The sequence below is a fragment of the Halichoeres trimaculatus genome, unplaced genomic scaffold, assembly GCF_033239565.1.
Source record: "Halichoeres trimaculatus isolate MK-OKI-2021-1 unplaced genomic scaffold, fHalTri1.1 fHalTri1_scaffold_11, whole genome shotgun sequence".
NCBI classification, from domain to species: domain Eukaryota; kingdom Metazoa; phylum Chordata; class Actinopteri; order Labriformes; family Labridae; genus Halichoeres; species Halichoeres trimaculatus.
In genome coordinates, this window is record NW_027437189.1 from 6908429 (window position 1) to 6927121 (window position 18693).

General features: G+C 43.4%; 1 protein-coding gene across 3 annotated transcripts in view; it reads right to left on the reverse strand.

Annotated features, from left to right (window-relative positions):
* Positions 1-18693, reverse strand: part of magi3a (membrane associated guanylate kinase, WW and PDZ domain containing 3a) — a 205659-nt gene that overhangs the window by 24143 nt on the left and 162823 nt on the right. For all 3 annotated transcript variants that reach the window (XM_074681144.1, XM_074681145.1, XM_074681146.1), the window contains exons 5-9: positions 17739-17901; positions 16877-16956; positions 13756-13813; positions 8540-8646; positions 2174-2374 (exon numbers count right to left, since the gene is read on the reverse strand). In XM_074681144.1, the coding sequence (XP_074537245.1) occupies positions 2174-2374; positions 8540-8646; positions 13756-13813; positions 16877-16956; positions 17739-17901 (609 nt within the window). The remainder of the gene's footprint in view (positions 1-2173; positions 2375-8539; positions 8647-13755; positions 13814-16876; positions 16957-17738; positions 17902-18693) is intronic.

Sequence of the window (18693 nt, forward strand, 5' to 3'; positions counted from 1 at the left end):
TGTTTGCACTTTTCATTTGCTTGTTTGGTCTGATTTTTTTTTAGCTCTTCTCGACAGAATTTTTATTTATTTGTTTATTTTTGTATGACCTCCATGTGTATTTTTGCAAAAAAGACTATAAAACCAATCATAACACTATTTTTAATGACAATAGCCACAGGGTAGGCGTCAGACAAGACCATGAACAGAATCCTGAAGAAAAAATCTGTTTCTATAAAATTTAACCCATTTAGACCAGATGCAACATTTACGTGTTTATCTCTCTATACTGTACAATATTTTAAATCGTTTGACTCAGCTCCATCTCAAGCTGCACGACTAGATTGCTGAGTTCAAAAGTTTGCAGCCTATGAATCATATTCTCTGCTTACTGCTTGCACTATACATCCACTCTGGACTTGGACTCTGTTTCCCTCTTCTTCTATGGCATTTGGGAGTTAGACTCTTGTATCCAGCTCTGCCACGTCAAAAGGAGGAGAAGAAAAAACCCAGAAGTGGGAGACGCACAGTGAAGATGCTCAACCAAAAAAAATGCACTGCCTTGGCAATTTGTGCCGTTCTGTGTGAAGAGATTAAAAAAAATAAATAAAAGGAAGAAGATGTGTATAGACAAGGAATTGGCTGAGCAGACGTCAGCGATATGGTCTCTTAATTCTTTAGTGAGAACAGGAAGTAAGCAGCGACAGCTTAACTGAACTTTAGACCAACCTTTTCCAACTTTAGACGTCACTTCAGAGATCATGCATGCTCTGTGCAAGAGCATCACAAGGAGCGACCAGGATTTCAAACATTTGATTTCCTTGCGATCAATGGATTTATCATTGGGAGGACGTCATGACGTGTTAATCTCTCCTTGTTACCCCGCATATATGACACAAAGCACAACACACGATTGAGCTGTAATTCAGCCCAACCCAAAAAATGGTCACATGAGTGGCAATCGCACAGTAAATGCTCCGCTTAAGACAAGATGCAATGTGTAGGTTATTTACACATCAGGTCAGATGGCGTCGTCCATCTTAGCTGTCAAAAAGGAAGTCTTAAAAAGACATAAAAAGCAACAGAAACTTTCCACTTTCTCTGTGTGCAATTCAGCAAAACAAAGCTGTTTCATTTGTCATATCTGGAAAATGATCACACAGTCTGACATGACCTACACATGTATGTTGCATCTGTTCTGCATGGGTTAATTAACAGTGAAATGTTTCATCACAAAAATAATGAATAATAAATGAAAAAAAAGGCCGAAAATAAGACAAAATCAGGGCATGGATGGCTAAGCAGTTTAGGTCGTGCCCAAAGAGGTTCACACTAAAGTGGGTGGCTCTAATTCAGCCTGTGGCCTGTTTTCTGTGCATTACCCCCCTACTCTCGCCCTGTTTTCTGTCCAATCCACTGTCCAATCCTCCCAAACTAAAGGCACAAAAAGCCTGAAGAAATACATTAAGAGCAAAGAAGAAAAATGGAAAAATTAGCAAAGAAATTAAGTGGAACAATTTGACCACAAGGGGCGCCAAAGTCAATGCTAACCCAAAGTTTCTTACAGGAGCTTTAAGCTGCACAATATGTAACAGCAGGTCACAATAAGAGACAAATACCACTGTTTTCAAAACGCAGTACTTTCATTTCTTCACATGATTTTTTTTTCAGTATTTTTTTAATGTATTGTTTTGTGTTTTTTTATGCCGTAAATCTGTGAAGAGGACTGTGGATAGAGGAGGAAACAGGGTGAGATTGGAGTGTGACATGCAGGATAGAGGCTGCATTCGATCAAACCTGGGCCACATGAAAAGGGTTAATCTTGTCACCTTGCCCCTTTTATATTTGGACTCTAAAACTGTAGTTTTGCACATTTTCGATCATATTCAATTCAGTTTTTGTCTACATTTTCAAAAACTGTACACTGTTTTGGCAGAATCACCATCTGGTCATGTCCCTTAATTGGATTTATCTGGTATTTGGAAATAAAACAGTCATTGATAACCATGCAAAGTGCTCTCTTAAAGTGTTGTTTCTTCTCCTAATTTCCCAGAAGTGAAGCTAAAATTACTCTTTCTAGAAATTCCTGGTAAGACTTTGCCTCGTGAGCTGGCTGTTTAACCCCAGAGCCTGAGCACAATCCAGATGTTAGGCTGCACTTTTCCAAACCGTCTGTTGGCGGGGAGGATGTTACCTGAGGCGATTTTGTTGTCGTGCGCAGCCGGCCCATCTGGGAGGACATTTTTGACCTGAAGGAACTCGTCTGGTCGGTCTCCTCCGATGATGGTGAACCCAAACCCCTGTGAGCTTTTTCTAAGCGTGGTCTGGAGGATGGAGCCCTGCAGCTGAGCTGGATCTCGCGTGAAACCCCTCAATCCCCTGGTGGGCTCCTCTGCTGTGGGGACAACAAACATTTGAACATTAGAATGTGCCTTTGTGGTCCTTCAAAATGCACTGCATGAGTTGAAACTTGTCTTGGAGGCAGATAAGACCAAGCTTATGCTTTTAACCAGATTTAAGACCACGTCTCAAAATGATCCTGTACTGCTGTTGATGAAAAGAAGATTGAGGTTGTACTGTTACAAATATCTTGCCATAGCCTATTGATTAATCAATTGATGTCTCCTTGAAATTTAGATCACATGTACTGTCTTGTGAAAGGGCTGAGGCTTAAACTGAGTTTTCACTTAAGAAACAGGTTGTGTTTTTCTTTTAATGTAAAAAAAAAAGCGTCTTGTTGCTGCGACCTTTTTACCAGTTTTAGCTATTGGAGACCTTCTGTGGAGCAGCGTTTAGCTCCATTCATTCAGACAAGTTTGCGTTTTTTAAAAACACTAAATTCAACCTGTTATCAGCATAAAAATGTACGGTTGTTCTGTAGTCAGTTTTTAGAAACGATATCATACAACAAGAGGCAACGTCTATCAATTTTTGACCGTCACAGAGCAACCGGTGTTTTGGAGTTAATAGCTGCCATGCTAACTGGTGACTCTCAGTCGACAGTTTCAGTGATTAACGGCCGAGAGTCGCCAGTTAACAGGGTCACACTTTACACTGAAACACCAGCGACGTCTTTTGGTGAATATTTAACTCTAGACGTAGTTTTCTGTTTCTTTTAATATGAAACGGGTACCAGACTCAGCAGTCTGTGTGCTTTTTTTTGGTATGGGAGGGTTTCTGACTTGTTAGCACACGTTTACGTCCTTGTCTATCGCAGTCTGGTAGCATCGAGTGACAGTTGTGTGTTTAAATTGCTCTCTGGGTACACGCCATTTCTCCTCTAAAAACGTCTGTTCACCTAATATTTGTTCACTTGCTGATCTCTTCTGTCCACTCACTGCTATTTCAAAAACCAGGGAGCCGTTTGCCATCCGTATAAGTAACGATATTTCGTTTAAAAATGCGTTTTTGGTGGTTAGCTTAGCTCCTCGACGTCGGTTAGCAAACCATTACTCCGCAGTTCTACACGCAAGTTGCACGCGCATGCGGCGTAGTTGATAAACAAACTATCCTTCTATGAGGCAGTTCTTGGTCTGCTGCTCCACTGTTTGTGTTTTTTATCATGCAGAAAAGTACCGGACAGTACTCTCTGCGTTCTCAGGACCTTATTACACTCTCTGTCCCAAACACTCGGACTGAAATTGGGAAGGGTGTTTGGGTACTTAGTTTACACCCTCATCTTGAAACCAGCTGCAAAATGACTTAAAGCTCAAATTAAAGACAAGGAAGCTGGGTTTATAACATACCAGTGTTTTTGCTGGGTTGTTTGAACAGTTCTTCCCTCAAACGTGATTTTACTCCATTATCATGTGTTTTTATTGACTGTGCTTTGTCTCTTTTTGTAATTCTTGTCTGTAACTTTGTGTTTTTGCTGCTGCCTGTCTTGGCCAGATCTCCCTTGAAAAAGAGGTTTTTAATCTCATTGGGACCAACCTGGTTAAATACAGGTTGAATAAAATAAAGCAAAGAAGAGAGAGATTGACAGCAGTAATAGAAAAGAAAACAGAGAGAAATATTGGTCTAATTACAGACGTTCCTACACATCAAATTGCCTCCACTTTTCTGCCGCAACATACAACACAGCTCTAGACAAGCAATAAAGCTTTTATAGCTTTTTCAACTTTTATATTAAACTTCAAATAAAGTCACAGTGGCATTAACTCCGTAGACGAGAGTTGCGTATCTTTAAAGTTCACGGTTTTGTGTGATGTGACTGCCTATTAGGTTGGTAGACACGCACGTGTCTGCAGAAATGGGCCCAGAAACGGAAAAGCTTGCTCATAAATTGCCATCTGTCTCCATCATAACAGCATTCGCGCAGTGACAGCGTGTCTGACAGCACGTCACTCACTGCTTGTAATTACACCAACACTGTGGGAACATCGTAATTTAAGTGCAAAGTCAAACAAATCACACACACGCATACACACACAACCTGTGAGTCTTCTGCTCCCTGTGAGAAAAAAAAGAAAATAAACATCCACTTATTGGAAGATGTCTTTACTTTCCACCCTAGTCTCACGGCGAAACAGCACATCCCTCTCACTGCGGTGATAAATCCGTCCTGAAATGCTGCTGACATTTCCCAGGTAAACTTTTCATTGCAAATTCCCTTTGTGCTGCCTGCAGGTTTGTGTAAATGGAGCAACTTTTAGGAAGACAGGAGAGGAATTATATTAAGACGGTGCGTGTGTGTGTGTATGTGTGTGTTTGTGTGCAAGGGAAGAGAATGAGATAGGAGCGATGAGATGGAAACAGACAGAGAGGAATAGAGTTTGCCTTGACAGAAAGAGAAAGGGAAATTCTAACTAAACCCTGGCTCCCTCCTCCCTCTGGTGTGAGATTGTGAGTTATGCGATGCATCCCTGCATGCTGCGTTTCTCCCCCTGCAGTTCCCACACTGATAGATGCTGGGACATCAATCTCATTAGGGATGGGTACAGATACCCCCCCCCCCTCCTCACCCTGACTCCTCTGCCCTCCCTTTCCCTCAAACAGCACTCTCACTGTGTCATGGGATGGTGATTTGCATAATTGCATTGCAATTGGCAGATAAATGTGACCGCTCTGCAGGAAAAAAAAAAAAAGATTATGCAAAGTATGATTAACATGACATTCCCGTATCGGAGAAGTGTCGGGAGATGCTTCAGAGATTATGTATGTAGATTAATGAGTGTGCACGTGCAAGTCCGACAACATGATTCCTCAAGGTGTGTATGTGTGTGTGTGATATGTGCATGTTGTTAGACACATTTAAACCCCTTCAGGATGCACAGGAATTGTATGTTCTCACACTATGTGAAGACTGTCGACACCATTTCTTTCATGATCACTGGGAAAGCAACGCTGAGAGCGGAGAGTGGGCTACACACTATGTTTACACAATTTTGATTAAGCTGTAGGCCACAAAGGTACAGTCTGTATCCTCAGGGTGAAGTGATTATATGAAATGTCAGACAGGATTGTCAGCGCTATAATTACAGCCAAGCACAGGAGCTCTGCGGGATTGTCTGGCAGGTCAAGCTCACCATCCTTGTCAAAACAGTGTTTAGATGCCACCTCACAAAGGACCACTAGCCATTAATTCTCATTAACAAGGTGGGGAAGGTGCAGAGGGGTGGGGAGGTGCAGACGGAGCTTGAGGCGGTGGTCGACACGGAGGCGATATTATCCTCAGACTGCAGAGAGGCTCAGCTGTGGGAGGTGCGCGCAGCAGAGCGAGGCAGACAGCTCTGTCCGAGGGGTTTTGGAAACACAGAGGCTAGTTTGAATGCTAATACGTCCATGTGTTGTGTGTAAATGTGCAGACGACTATCATAATTCTTCCACAGGACATCCACGCTGAAGACATTTACCCCGACTGGGAGGAGGGTGATCAAACCAGTGGAGCAGCAACATCTACCACAGGTGGCAAATGAACAGATGACCCATCAGATATGTAATCCAAGATCATAAGTCACTCTCCTCCTCTCCCTTCTCCTCATCTCTGATCTAAAGACATCTTTGAACTGAGCGACTGGGGCTAAAGCATTTCTCAAAGAGACCTCAGAGCCCTCCCTATTTCATAATCTACTTGTCAAAATGAATTCTGCCGCCCAGTCGAGCGCTGCTCCATTATTCAAATTGAATATCACTGCTTCAGAGGCTATGGGCTGTTTATCAGCCGCCTGTCAACTGTTGGAACATCTTCAAGACAGACATCTCAGCATGAAGTGCTCCAGTATTTGGATAACACTTTGAGTACCTTGTTATAAAGGATTTTTTTCCTTCTCTGAACTAAAAGATTGAGCTGCAAAGCAAAAAAGTCAATGTTTGGAAGTGTGGAAATGATGCTGACAACTTGCACTGCTTTAAAAAGGGGTAAGAAAGAAACTGAGAGACAACCTGTTGATATCTGATGAGATATCAACTCAATAACTGCAGGATTCATTGTTCTGAAATCCATTACGGGCCGAAAGAAAACCAAAACCGGGGATCAGTATGGTTTGTCTTCTGTTAAACATGAATGCCCCAGCAGTACATCCCTTGGCTAATGACACCTTTAGCATAAAAACTAGGGGTGCACCGATCTGATCCCAGTATCGGCGTTGATCCAGCCCCTCAAAGCTGGATTGGGTATCAGTGGGAAAGATTCGGTCCAAACTACACAATAACATTTCATCTGAAAACACCAAAACGCAGTGCAAAAAAAACTGCGTTTACACGGAAAGGCTGAGGGACTTTAAACGCTGTAGTAAGTATGCCAGGCCTGTAGTTGGCGCTATAACTGTCTTGTCCAGAAGCTGTTCTTGGTAGAATTCCACCGAAGGAGAGTTGAGCTGATCATCTGGTGTATTGGCGAATACTAAATGCAAAAGTGGAGCAACAGATGCTCATTTTGTATAAAGACAGTCAGCAGATTCAGCAGATTGAGCAGCCCAAGCACAACATGGTGGTTTGTGACGAGCGTAACAACGGTACTGTTGTCCTGTTGTATGCGCCTGCACAAAGTGGAGTGTGACGTCAGCGTTTCCACTGAAAACACCGGCTTATTGTTTACACGGCAACGGTGTTGGCAGCGTTTCAGAAAAATCCCACTCCGGGGACCGTTTTCAAAAGTTTATGTTTTCCATATGTACTAATTTTTGTCTATTACTCAAACATTACCAGTCTTATCCCAAGAAGAGCACACAGGTTATTATTTAACACTGGTATTGGATCATGATTGGTATTGGTCACCCAAAGCCCAGGTATCAGTATCAGGTTTGACCATCGACTGTATAAAACATGGACGTAGCTCATCGTGTCTCTTCGTCCTGGCAGACCACCTGCGTTTGTATATATCTGGCACGCCGCGCTGTGGCTCTGCAGCGGAGGTAGCGCCGTTCTACGACACAATGAGAACTAGAGCCTTATTTAGTGGTGTTTTTGTGTGAAAGTAACACGCTGAAAATTCTCTAAATAAAGCGTGAATGCAGACGGATATCGGATTTTTACGGTGGGAGTCTGTTTATTTGTGTTTTTGGTCAAGTAAAATATGGCCCCGTCTGAGTGCAGAGGAAACCAGCTGAAGAGCGGGGAGGGGGTGTTTGGTGCGAGTGCTCTGGGCTTCTGCTGCACAAAAACACTGCTGTAGGGGTAATTTCTGCCCTAAACCTTGTGATAGGACCCAACTTGTTCCATCCCGGAGTATCACTTTAAGCATGTGGTTCCATCAGAAGAAAAGTCATGTCTCTATCAATGTCACTCTGGGGACCAAGAATGTCTGAGCTGCAAATTCTTGGCAGTTCATCCATTAGTTTTTAACATATTATACCAAAACCACAAGTGCTGAACTTTTGGTGCAAAATAAAGAAAATTCAGAGTCAACAAAGGTATTAAGGATCATCCTCTGAGTGTACTGTGGATGTCTGAGTCAAAATCTACAGCAACACATCCATCAGTTGACAAGACATTTAGCACAGATCATTCCAACCTAAACAGAAGAAATAAGGGATTGTTTAAAATAGTTAGGGTTTATCAAGAATGTCTGCACATGTATCCCAATCCAGACACAAGTTAGTTGATTGATCTGGTCCAAAGTGATGAAATAACCAATAAACCATGGTATACCAGCATGGCACAAACCATCAAGATAAATTTATTAGAAATGTATAAAATGGATTTCTTCTTATGAATCAAATCGTGACACAAAGACACAGTTGCTTCCTCTCTCAGCTTTAAACACCAGGGCACAGTTTGAAGCAAATGACCTCATTTCCCATCATATCCCTGATGACCAGCTTCCTGAGTCCTGCAACTTAGCCGTAACATTGCACTTAAACAACACATAGCTGAGTGTAGAGCTGGAAAAACCACTCTGCTGCTGCCTACAGTGCTGAGCTTCTCCCCAACTATAATGTCAGCGTTGAATTTGTACTCACTGAAAAGAAACTGTGGCATGTCTCAGTGGTGGTGACCTTCAAATATGTCAAACAGAATTTGCTGGACCGTCGTTTTACATTTTCTTCACATCGCCATGTTTACATACAACAACATTACAATGACAGGAAGGACTCCACTCGTCTGTGGGTGCAGTTACCTGAGGGCGTGGCCACAGGCGGTGGCGCTGGAGACGGCAAGTCGACGCTCATCCTTCTCTTCGCTTCCTGCACTGGGTTTTCAAACTGGGTTTTCTGGTTGATGTGGCTGCAAAAGGAAGATCAAATCAGTCACTTATATCCATCGAACACACACACCCTGTGTATTCCAGCTAACATGGCTGCTTTTGTGTTCATGTGTGGCCTCACAGCTCGTCCACTCTGCTGATACTGCTCTTTGTCTGTCATGCAAACCTGTGATTTGACTATGAGGGCTGGGTGTCATGTAACACCTGCTGGGTAGACAGCATGTCATAAAGCATTCATGCTGTTCAAACACAGTGTGTAAGCCACAAACCTCAACCTGTGTGTGACAGGGGTGGTATTATCAATGAATGAAAACAATTCATTCCAGTTCACTTGCAAAACTTGAAATAATTTTCAAGCTCGAAGTGAAATTTTGAAATCTCCAAGAAAAACCGAAACAGTGTAGGTTGAAGCAAAGCTTATTAACACATACCCCTCTTATCTCATAAAACAAAACATATGAGATAGTATCTCATAAAAACAGGATTTTTTAAATTAATTTTTTAATTTCCTGTTTTCATGAGATACTATTTTATAAAAACAGGAATTGGAAAAGAAAAGGAATTCCTGAAAATCTTTAATCTTTATCTCGATGAAGAAACATGTCTCGCCTGTGAAACCTTATTCAGTTGTATTTCTCTCTTGGTTTGTTACATAACTAGATACTTGTGTCTTTAAGAAGTAAAGATGGTATTGCTATTAGACTGTCTTCTTTGCAAAGAAAAAAAATAGGGAAATCAAAAATTAATTTTCTCTGTTTTTTAGAGATAGTATCTCATCTACGACCTAGTATCTCATAAAAACAGGAAAATCAAAAATAAATATTTTCTGTTAGGGATGTTCCATACCACTTTTTATGCAGATAGATACCAGAACGAGTACCCCTTATTGAGTACTAACCGATACCAAGTACTGATACTACTACTTTTGATATATCAAATTTCAATTAAGGAATGAGAGGAAGAGAGATCAAACCAACACCAAAATGTTCATCTTACTGGGATGCAAAAATCATACACTGACACCCCTGACCTATCTCCAACAGGAAGCCGGCATTTTGCCTTTCAAAATAAGATTTCGCCACATTTTCACCCTTTTTACCAAAATTATATCCTCTGAAACCATATGTGATATCAGCTTGAAAATCGCTCACATAAGATACTAGACCTTGCTCTACAAAAGTTCTTATGGAGGTTGTTATTTTGGACCTGGCTTTCAATTGGCAAGCCCTCAAAGTCGGTGAGCCCTCAAAGTCAGTGATGTGGTCGATGAAACCCTAACAGTGGAGATAATACCTTGACAGTAGAGGGGAAACAGGTATGACAGACTGGCTGAAGGGACGGCAGGAGCCCGAGGACCCATCTAACGCTGCTTGCAGCTTTAATTCAGGATTATTCTGATTCACTGCCATATGCACGGTGGAGGGAGAAAATTGGCTGGTAGACATGTGTCTCGAATCTGATGGTGATTTTGCGTAAACATTGAACTTGTGCGTGGAGTAAGAACATTTCTACGCATTTAGTAGTGACTGAGGCCCAATGAAATTTGGTGTTTGTTCATATCTTTGGTTTTTGAAAAATGAAAAATTCCCCTCGGACTGTACTGGTTGTCTCTCATTACAAGCAGCTTCTAAATACTTTGTGGTAATTGATCAGTTTTTGCTTTATACATTGTTTGTATTGTGATATACTCAACTAAGTCAGTAAATTTAAGTATATTCAATTGCAAAAACAGAGGATTGGTTGGTTCACTACTTTACTTATAATTCATATGGCTTTTTGTAACAGAATTATAGTGTGCGTATTGGTTTTTTAAGTATTTCCCCAGACCTCTCCACAGTATGTCATGTATGGGACGATTAGTGAATAATACATGATGCATATAGATGGACCAAGGGCACTTACAAACCCTAGAAATAAAATAATGATATAAAAACTCTCTGATTGCCTGTTGAGTTCAAAGAGAATAGGATAGAGAGGATCAGTAGCAATCTTTGCCGTATTGCTTTGATGGGATCATCTGCTCAATGCATTTTAATCTGAGGATCAAAAGATTCAATAAACTCCAGATAGATGCAGATAACAATGTGCTTCTTTTTAATACTACACGCTCTGGGATTGCTCTCGTTTTTAAAATGTTTCTGACAATAAACAGCCTCCAAATCCTGGATCAGCAGCTCAGATTTGGGGCATTTGTGCTCAGCTTAATTTAGAAAAAAAAAAAAACAGGTAATGACTCGCAGGTCGCACCTATGTGCTAAAACATTCCCCACTACCTGCAGAAATGTTGTTCATCTGCTTAATGAGCTTGAGCTGCTGTAAATCCAGATCATGGCAGCACCTCAGGAAGACAAAATGCATTGATGCCGCACAATGAATCAGCCCCATGCTGAGACGCTGATGCTATATGTGTGTGTGTGTGTGTGTGTGTGTGTGTGTGTGTGTAACAAAAAGTGCTCTGCGCTCTTGCTGTGCATGACTCAGGCGCAGAGATCCCCTCCCCATTAAGTCTGCAGAGATAAACATTCCCCTTCTATTTCATTTCCACGCTTTCATTTCCTCTGCGGCTCTCCGTCTCACTCTCTGTCTCCCTCCTTGATTGCCACACCTCATGTTTTGTTTGGCAGTTTGAGGAAATAATGAGACTTTGTGTCACATCGTCGCATTCGGTCATTCATTCATAACGCAAATTTGGCAGAGACTGGAGAGAGGCAGCCCCCTTGATGACCCTCTTGCATAACCCCCCCCCCTCCCTGCATGCAGGTCTGTGCCTCTTTGTCCGCAGTAATGGGACCAAAATGAAACATTGTGCTCTTGTTTACACTCTCCGTCAGTATGGAATCCCGGCCTTGTTTTCCTCTCGGGGACCCTGAACTTTATTGTCTGTTTCCTTCACTGCCTTTTCTCTTCAACACACACATGCACCCAGCGTTATCTGTACTGACATAACTGCATTCTGCAGCACTGTGGGAAACTGTAGGGACAACAGCATTTTCCAGTACTGTGTACAGTAGCCTTAGCTTTATGTCTGAAATTCAGCGATATGCAAAAAACACTGCAGAGTATGTAAATGTATTAAAACAAAAAGTTTGTACTTTCTTGGTTTAAGTGAGAGTACAGACATTTTTTATAGAAATAAAAGAGAAAAAGAGAAGGCTGGAAAATCTAGTTGCAATTTAAATGTAAATATCAAACTCTGAAGGACACTTCTCCCCGCTGTTTCTGTGCTAAAGAAAATGAATTTCATGCCATACTTTGGAGACTGGCTTTAAATAAACAAGGGAACAATATACTGAAAATAACACTCGTTAGTAAGGGGATGTCAGAATGCTCAGAGTTTTCTGCAAAACAAGCTTGTTTACCACCCCCACATCACTAGACGCCTCAATTTCAGTAATGTCCCCCTCTGTTTTCTCATATCTTTATTTCTTTATGAGGGTTGTGTTATGTTTCCTCTGCCATACCCTATAACACAGTGTGTTACATATACACTCACCGGCCACTTTATTAGTCACACCTGTCCAACTGCTCGTTAACGCAAATTTCTAAACAGCCAATCACATGGCAGCATGTAGACATGGTCAAGACGATCTGCTGCAGATCAAACCAAGCAGAACAACATCAGAATGGGGCAGAAAGGTGATTTAAGGGACTTTGAACGTGGCATGGTTGTTGGTCTGAGTATTTCAGAAACTGCTGATCTACTGGGATTTTAACCCACAACCATCTCTAGGGTTTACAGAGAATGGTCCCAAAAAGAGAAAATATCCAGTGAGCAGCAGTTCTGAGGGCCAAAATGCCTTGTTGATGCCAGAGGTCAGAGGAGAATGGACAGACTGGTTGGAGCTGATAGAAAGACAACAGTAACTCAAATAACCACTGGTTACAACCGAGGTCTGCAGAAGAGCATCTCTGAACACACAACACGTCCAACCTTGAGGCAGATGAGCTACAGAAGCAGAAGACCACACCGGGTGACCCTCCTGTCAGCTAAGAACAGGAAACTGAGGCTACAATTCACACAGCAACACCAAAACTGGACAATAGAAGATTGGAGAAACGTTGCCTGGTCTGATGAGTCTGGATTTCTGCTCCACATTCAGATGGTAGGGTCAAGATTTGGCCTCAACAACATGAAAGCATGGATCCATCCTGCCTTGTATCAACGGTTCAGGCTGCTGCTGCTGGTGTAATGGTGTGGGGGAGATTTTCTTGGCTCACTTTGGGCCCCTTAGTACCAACTGAGCATGGTTTAAAGTCCACAGCCTACCTGAGTATTGTTGCTGACCATGTCCATCCCTTTATGAGCACAGTGTACCCATCTTCTGATGGCTACTTCCAGCAGGATAACGCTCCATGTCATAAAGCTGGAATCATCAGACTGGTTTCTTCAACATGACAATGAGTTCCCTGTACTCAAATGTCCTCCACAGTCCCCAGATCTCAATCCAATAGAGCACCTTTGGGATGTGGTGGAACGGGAGATTCTCATCATGGATGTTCAGCCAATAAATCTGCAGCAACTGTGTGATGCTATCATGTCAATATGGACCAAACTCTCTGAGGAATGTTTCCAGGACCTTGTTGAATCTATGCCATCAAGGATTAAGGTAAATCTGAAGGCGAGTGGCCGGTGAGTGTATTGTACTATTTTATTCTATGAGTTTCTGTTTCATCCATGTATGTCGAAACAGTTGATGTCAAGACATTGATGTAAATTGAGATAAAATATATGTATATTTTTTCCCATTAGAGATTTATAGCTAAAGCAACGAGCCTTGTTAGAGCCCCGATGTGCAGCATCTTGTTCTGTTTTGGGTTGGTTATTACATTTTTCGTTTTGATACATTTTTTTAATCACTTTTTGAGTTGTTTTTACATATTGGGCTTTAACAAGCCTGCTTTGGAAATTTAAGGGCCAAGACTTGAATTTCAGGTCTAAGCAGTGAAATGCAGGAAGCTTAAGTAAAAGTTGTACTCCCTCATTTCCTACCTCTGCAGAACACTAATACAGGTGTAAAGGTGAAGACTTTTACTGTGGCTTTTTGTCTTTCGAAACACACACACACACACACTCTGAGTTTAAGCATGAATTGCCATGATGCTTCTGGTGTGGGGTGAAGTTTACTCACTCGACGTAGTACGTGCCGTACTGGGGGTCCTCAATCTTCTCCCAGCCGTAGGGCAGCTCTGAGGGTGAGAAACAGGCAGATGCAAATCACTTTGGATACTGCTGAGGCACTACATGGACAATTGGACACACGCAATGAGGCACGGTGCTCTGAGTGGCAGCCTCACAGCATGCTTACCTCCACACACACAGAACAGGAGGCCTTGCTTTTATTTGTCACTATGTGTTTAGGGTTTAATACACACAGCAGAGGAGGCGGGGGAGGAGGGAACGCTGAGTTATTATACAGCCTCCCTGGAAAGTAATAGCTTTTCTCTCTAGCCGTGTGAATGTGTGCAACATCTTGGGTTTGTGCCGCTGTGTGAAAAACACATGCGGCTCAGAGGGGATCTTTACGCAAGAGGGGCCATGGGAAATTGCCTTTTGAGAGATGCTGCTCTGATGAGCTCTCCGCATGTGTTCCTGATGTCATTAGGAGAGGAGAGGGGCGGGATGGAGAGCGGAGGTTTGTGCCGTGTTAATGGCATGACTGTGACCGGGCCTGCTTGGCTGTTTAATCCCCATCTGTTTGCCAGTATCCTGGTTCCAGAGGTATGATGGCAGACTGGGTGTGTGTTGTGTGTGCTGAATGGGAGCCTTCCTGGGCTGAGAGAGTCATCTGATAAAAAGCGGAAATAGCCTGTTACACCACGTTACACAGCTGAAGATGTGCCATTTTGGTACTAATGTTACCTGATGGTCATATCCCAGACCAAACAGGAGTCAGATGTAGGGTTGGTCTGCATGACACATTCTTTGGCTCTGATAGGTTATATTTAAGGGATAACAACACAAAAAATTCTCTTTGAGGAACTAAAGAAAACTCTTTCTCCAAGCAGAAAGGCTGTTACTTGAAGATGCTATGAGGAGGATCTGGTTTGATTGCTCTCCCTCGCCACCTTGTGGCCTGGAGTCTCCGCACACTGTCATAAATTACTTTTAGCGAGGCGTGTGTTTGTTTTGGAATTAAATGGAGATCGGATCAAAGCAAATTTTCTTTGTTCAAGACAACTTTTTACTGGATACAATGCACGAAGGTAAGGGACTTATCAGTACAGTTACGTAGCGCTACCGTTTGAAACGTGACATCAAGCTACCGTTGTAGCAACCAGCTATATGCAGTGCTAACAGCATCCCGGTGCTCTGACGTATCTATAGGCTAACGTGACAAGTAAACACTGTCAGTTTGTAAGTAGTTTAGTAGCTGTTTATACTTGGTGCAGCTGACAGCCCGGTGCTCTAAGACATGTCTGTAATGTGTAACGTTTGTAAATCCTGGTTATGTCCTGCCAGTCATCTACCAATCAGAGCTAACGTAACCTCACTCTTCATTTTACTGATAGACTCTCAAGATTGAACAGACCACTGCAGAATAACTGCTGATCGTGGGCTGGAATGGACATAACCACAAACAGCCCGAGCTAAAGGCTAATTAGCCTCTATCTCTCTCCTATTTATCTTTCTTCTGCTCTTCTTTACTTTTTCTGTCTGACAGTTAGGCTCCAGTGTCCACCATCACAACAAAATTAATCATAGAAATCATTTTCAGCAGAGAAAAACACAGATCTCTTTGTTTTATCTCTTCGCTACACTGAACTCCATGAGCCGGCACGGTGTTGTCATAAAGACCTAGATCAATCCAGTTCTGGGTGTCCAGAACTGGAAGCTAAGAAGTAGCAATTTAAAATAACCTGAAACCAGACATATCGGTGGTGATAATCTTATTTTAAAGTGTGGATTACAATCAAGCATATATCTAGAAGAGAGACTTTTTCAAGATCACGTTCAAGCTCCTCACTTTAACAACAGAGAGTTGGGGATTGAACTTGACTGCGACAAGTTTAACACCCATCCATCCATTTTCTTCCACTTATCCGGGGTTGCAGTGATCCAAACAAATCATTTCAAACATTCTTCTCTCAAGGATTGTTTTCCAGCTCCTCTTGGGGAACCCCAAACCCAGTTTTGGGTCAACCCTTGGACCAATTTTCATTGGGTCGTCCAACGTTAAGATGGTGATTTACAGTTTTATTTTTATGAATAAGTATCTCAAGTGTTGATAAGTGTAGGTTACTTATGAAAACTAATGAATAAAATATCCAAAAAAGGAATGAAAGGCTGACAGACGGCTCAGGGTGGACATTAGCAGTGGAGTGGATGCTGTGCGGATCCATTGATGTGAAAAGGGAGTTGAGCCAGTAAGGCACGCTCTCAATTTACTGGTCAATCTACGGTCCAACCCTCACCTTCGGTCATGAGCTGTGGGTTGTGACCAAAAGGAGAAGATTGCGAATACAAGCGGCTGAACAGAGCTTTCTCCACAGGGTGTCTGGGCTCAGCCTCAAAGATATCCAGGAGAAGCTTGGAGCAGGGCTCCTCCTCTACCCCGGGGTAGACCCAGGACATGATGAAGAGATTATATCTCTCAATTCACCTGGGAACCCCTCTGTATTCCCCCAGGGGAGCTGGTGGAAGTGGCGGGGGATAGGAGCCACTGGTCTTTGCTGATGACATTGCTGACTCCGCAAACGAGACCCAGATAAGTGGTGGAAGATGGATGGAATAAAATATCTAAAACTGCTTTTCACACCTGTTAATCTACTCCCTTTTTCCCTCGCCATCTGTTTTTGATGTCAATTTGACCTTTCTATGGTCCAAACCGCAAATCTCGGAGAAAATCATGTTGCGTATCCCATCACTCCTTCAGATTTATTTTTCATGCAGAAATTTGCAGAGTCATGAGACAACATCTCGTCTCCCGTGGACCAAATCTGAAGGTGGATGTTGCAAATCTTGCCCCCTTTTAAGGCACTGCCAAATCGTAACGCTGCACCATCAGGTGATGGTGAGAATGACGCATGTGAAGTGTGAAATCAGTGCAGCTTGAGTTGTCTGACTAGCTTGCGGGCAACACTCCGGAGAGAGGAGGAAAAAACAAGAGTGTGGCATGTGGAGCGCACGCTGTTGGTATGAAGGCTGTTTGTGGGCAGGGAGGATGGTAAATAAGTGAGATTTAAGGTTTTAAAATACTGCTGGGAGAAACCAGAGCCACACAAAAAAACTGACAACTATTGTTTTCTCACCTCCTTCTTCGCACTTTTCAGGAGGTTTGGCCTTCTTGGCGAGGCGTGGGTCCAGCCAGGTGGTGGTTTTGCTGTTGTGACTAGAATACACAGAGGAGGCAAGGCTTTAGGCGAGGTAAGCATCATCGAATGCAACATCTCAGAGAGTGTGACAGTTTGACAATTAACAGTGAAGAGATGCTTCACCCAGGAGCTACTCCAGCAGAACAAACAAACAAACAAACAAAAGCGGTGAGTAATTTGTAATCCTCTGGGATCAATGGCTTATTAAAGAAGCTTTCAGAATATTTGTAAAACATTCAGAAATCTCAGAGGGCCCCGGCAGAGCAGGATGTGAGGAGAGGAAGGAGGAAAGCGTGGACCTGTGGGAGGGGAAGGAGCAGCTGCAGGGATCACAGAGAGCAGGACTGAAGGAGCAGGTCAGGGGTTGGTGAGGTTCATTTAGCTCGCTGTTTCTCACTCTGGCAGTGTGAGCTATTGATTCAGCGGTAGACAGGCAGCTGCACCTGGCTCTGTCTGTCTGCGGCTCTCCATTGACAAACCAGGCCAGGTAAACAAGGCCGGCCTGCTGCTTTGGCACCAGCCGGCTAAACCTGACATCAAACACAGGGGGAAATTAAAGAAAGACTAAATTGAGAGGAACACAGAGGCTTTTGGAGAGCTGCGCTGATGCAGCGTCCATGTCCCAACACCTGGCTTTGTTCAAAACAGAGGAATCTGCTGGATGTGGGGAAGAGAGGAGGTGATGCCAGATCTTTTTGGAGCCGATAAAAGAGGAGGACTGGGATTCCTGGGAGTGGGGTTTGCTCATGCTGTAAGAGGACAAAGACAGCAACAAGCCAACATTAAAGAAGCTACTTACTCTATGAAATACACCATGCCCGTTTCTGTGTAGGCCATCTCCCAGCTTTTAGGCAACGGCTCCTGACTTTCATCCTGTGTGTTCCATGCCCGCAGGTCCATCGCCGCAGCCGACTGGGTGTAGCTGGGCACCGTCTTCCTCCACTCCGACTTGTCTTTGTGCTCTGTGGCCCGGCATGGGGAGAGGGACACGGGCATGGAGATAGACAGAGGGATGGGGTGGGTGTAAGGGTACGGGAGGTGATAGAAGGAGAAGGAGACAGGAGGTGAGAATGTGGCGCCATTGGAGCTCCTTTGGGCTCCTTGCATGTCTCCCTGCTGCTGCTGCTGCTGCTGCTGCTGTCGCTCGAGCTGATCTTCCTCTGTACTCTGGGTGGACGGTTACATCCACAAGAGAGGAAGGGGTAGACACAGAGAGGGAGAGGGAGTACACACACTCACACACACACACTCACACACACACTGGGAGGACCAAAGCGCTGCAATTGCCATAGGATTTGCATGTCAGCAGCGATGTACTGGGAACTGCCTCCCAGGCAAGGGCAGAGCTGACCGATGCTTCAGCCACAGCCGCGAGCGCCACATCGCAGCTCTATTAGCATCACACAGGGCGCTGAATGCAAAAAGTGTGTATTGTTATCTGCAGGTTTTCATCTGGCTGTCTATGACCGAGCTTCAGCACGCCGTTGAATGCTCACTGTTCGGCCGCGTTAATTGAATATCAGGGATGGAAAGTGACAGCTGTTGACTGGGAGAAGCCAAAAGCCTTTTTGTGCAGGAATTGGGGCCTGTTTTTTTTTCTTTTTAGACACACAGAGGAGGAATCTGTGCTTACAAAGTCAGAATCCATGCAGACACTTGCTCCAGGCTACAGCAGCTCACAGACCTTACCAAGGAACACAAACTGGGCTGTTGCACGTGTACGTCCTCTGAAGGTAAATTAACAGTTAACCACT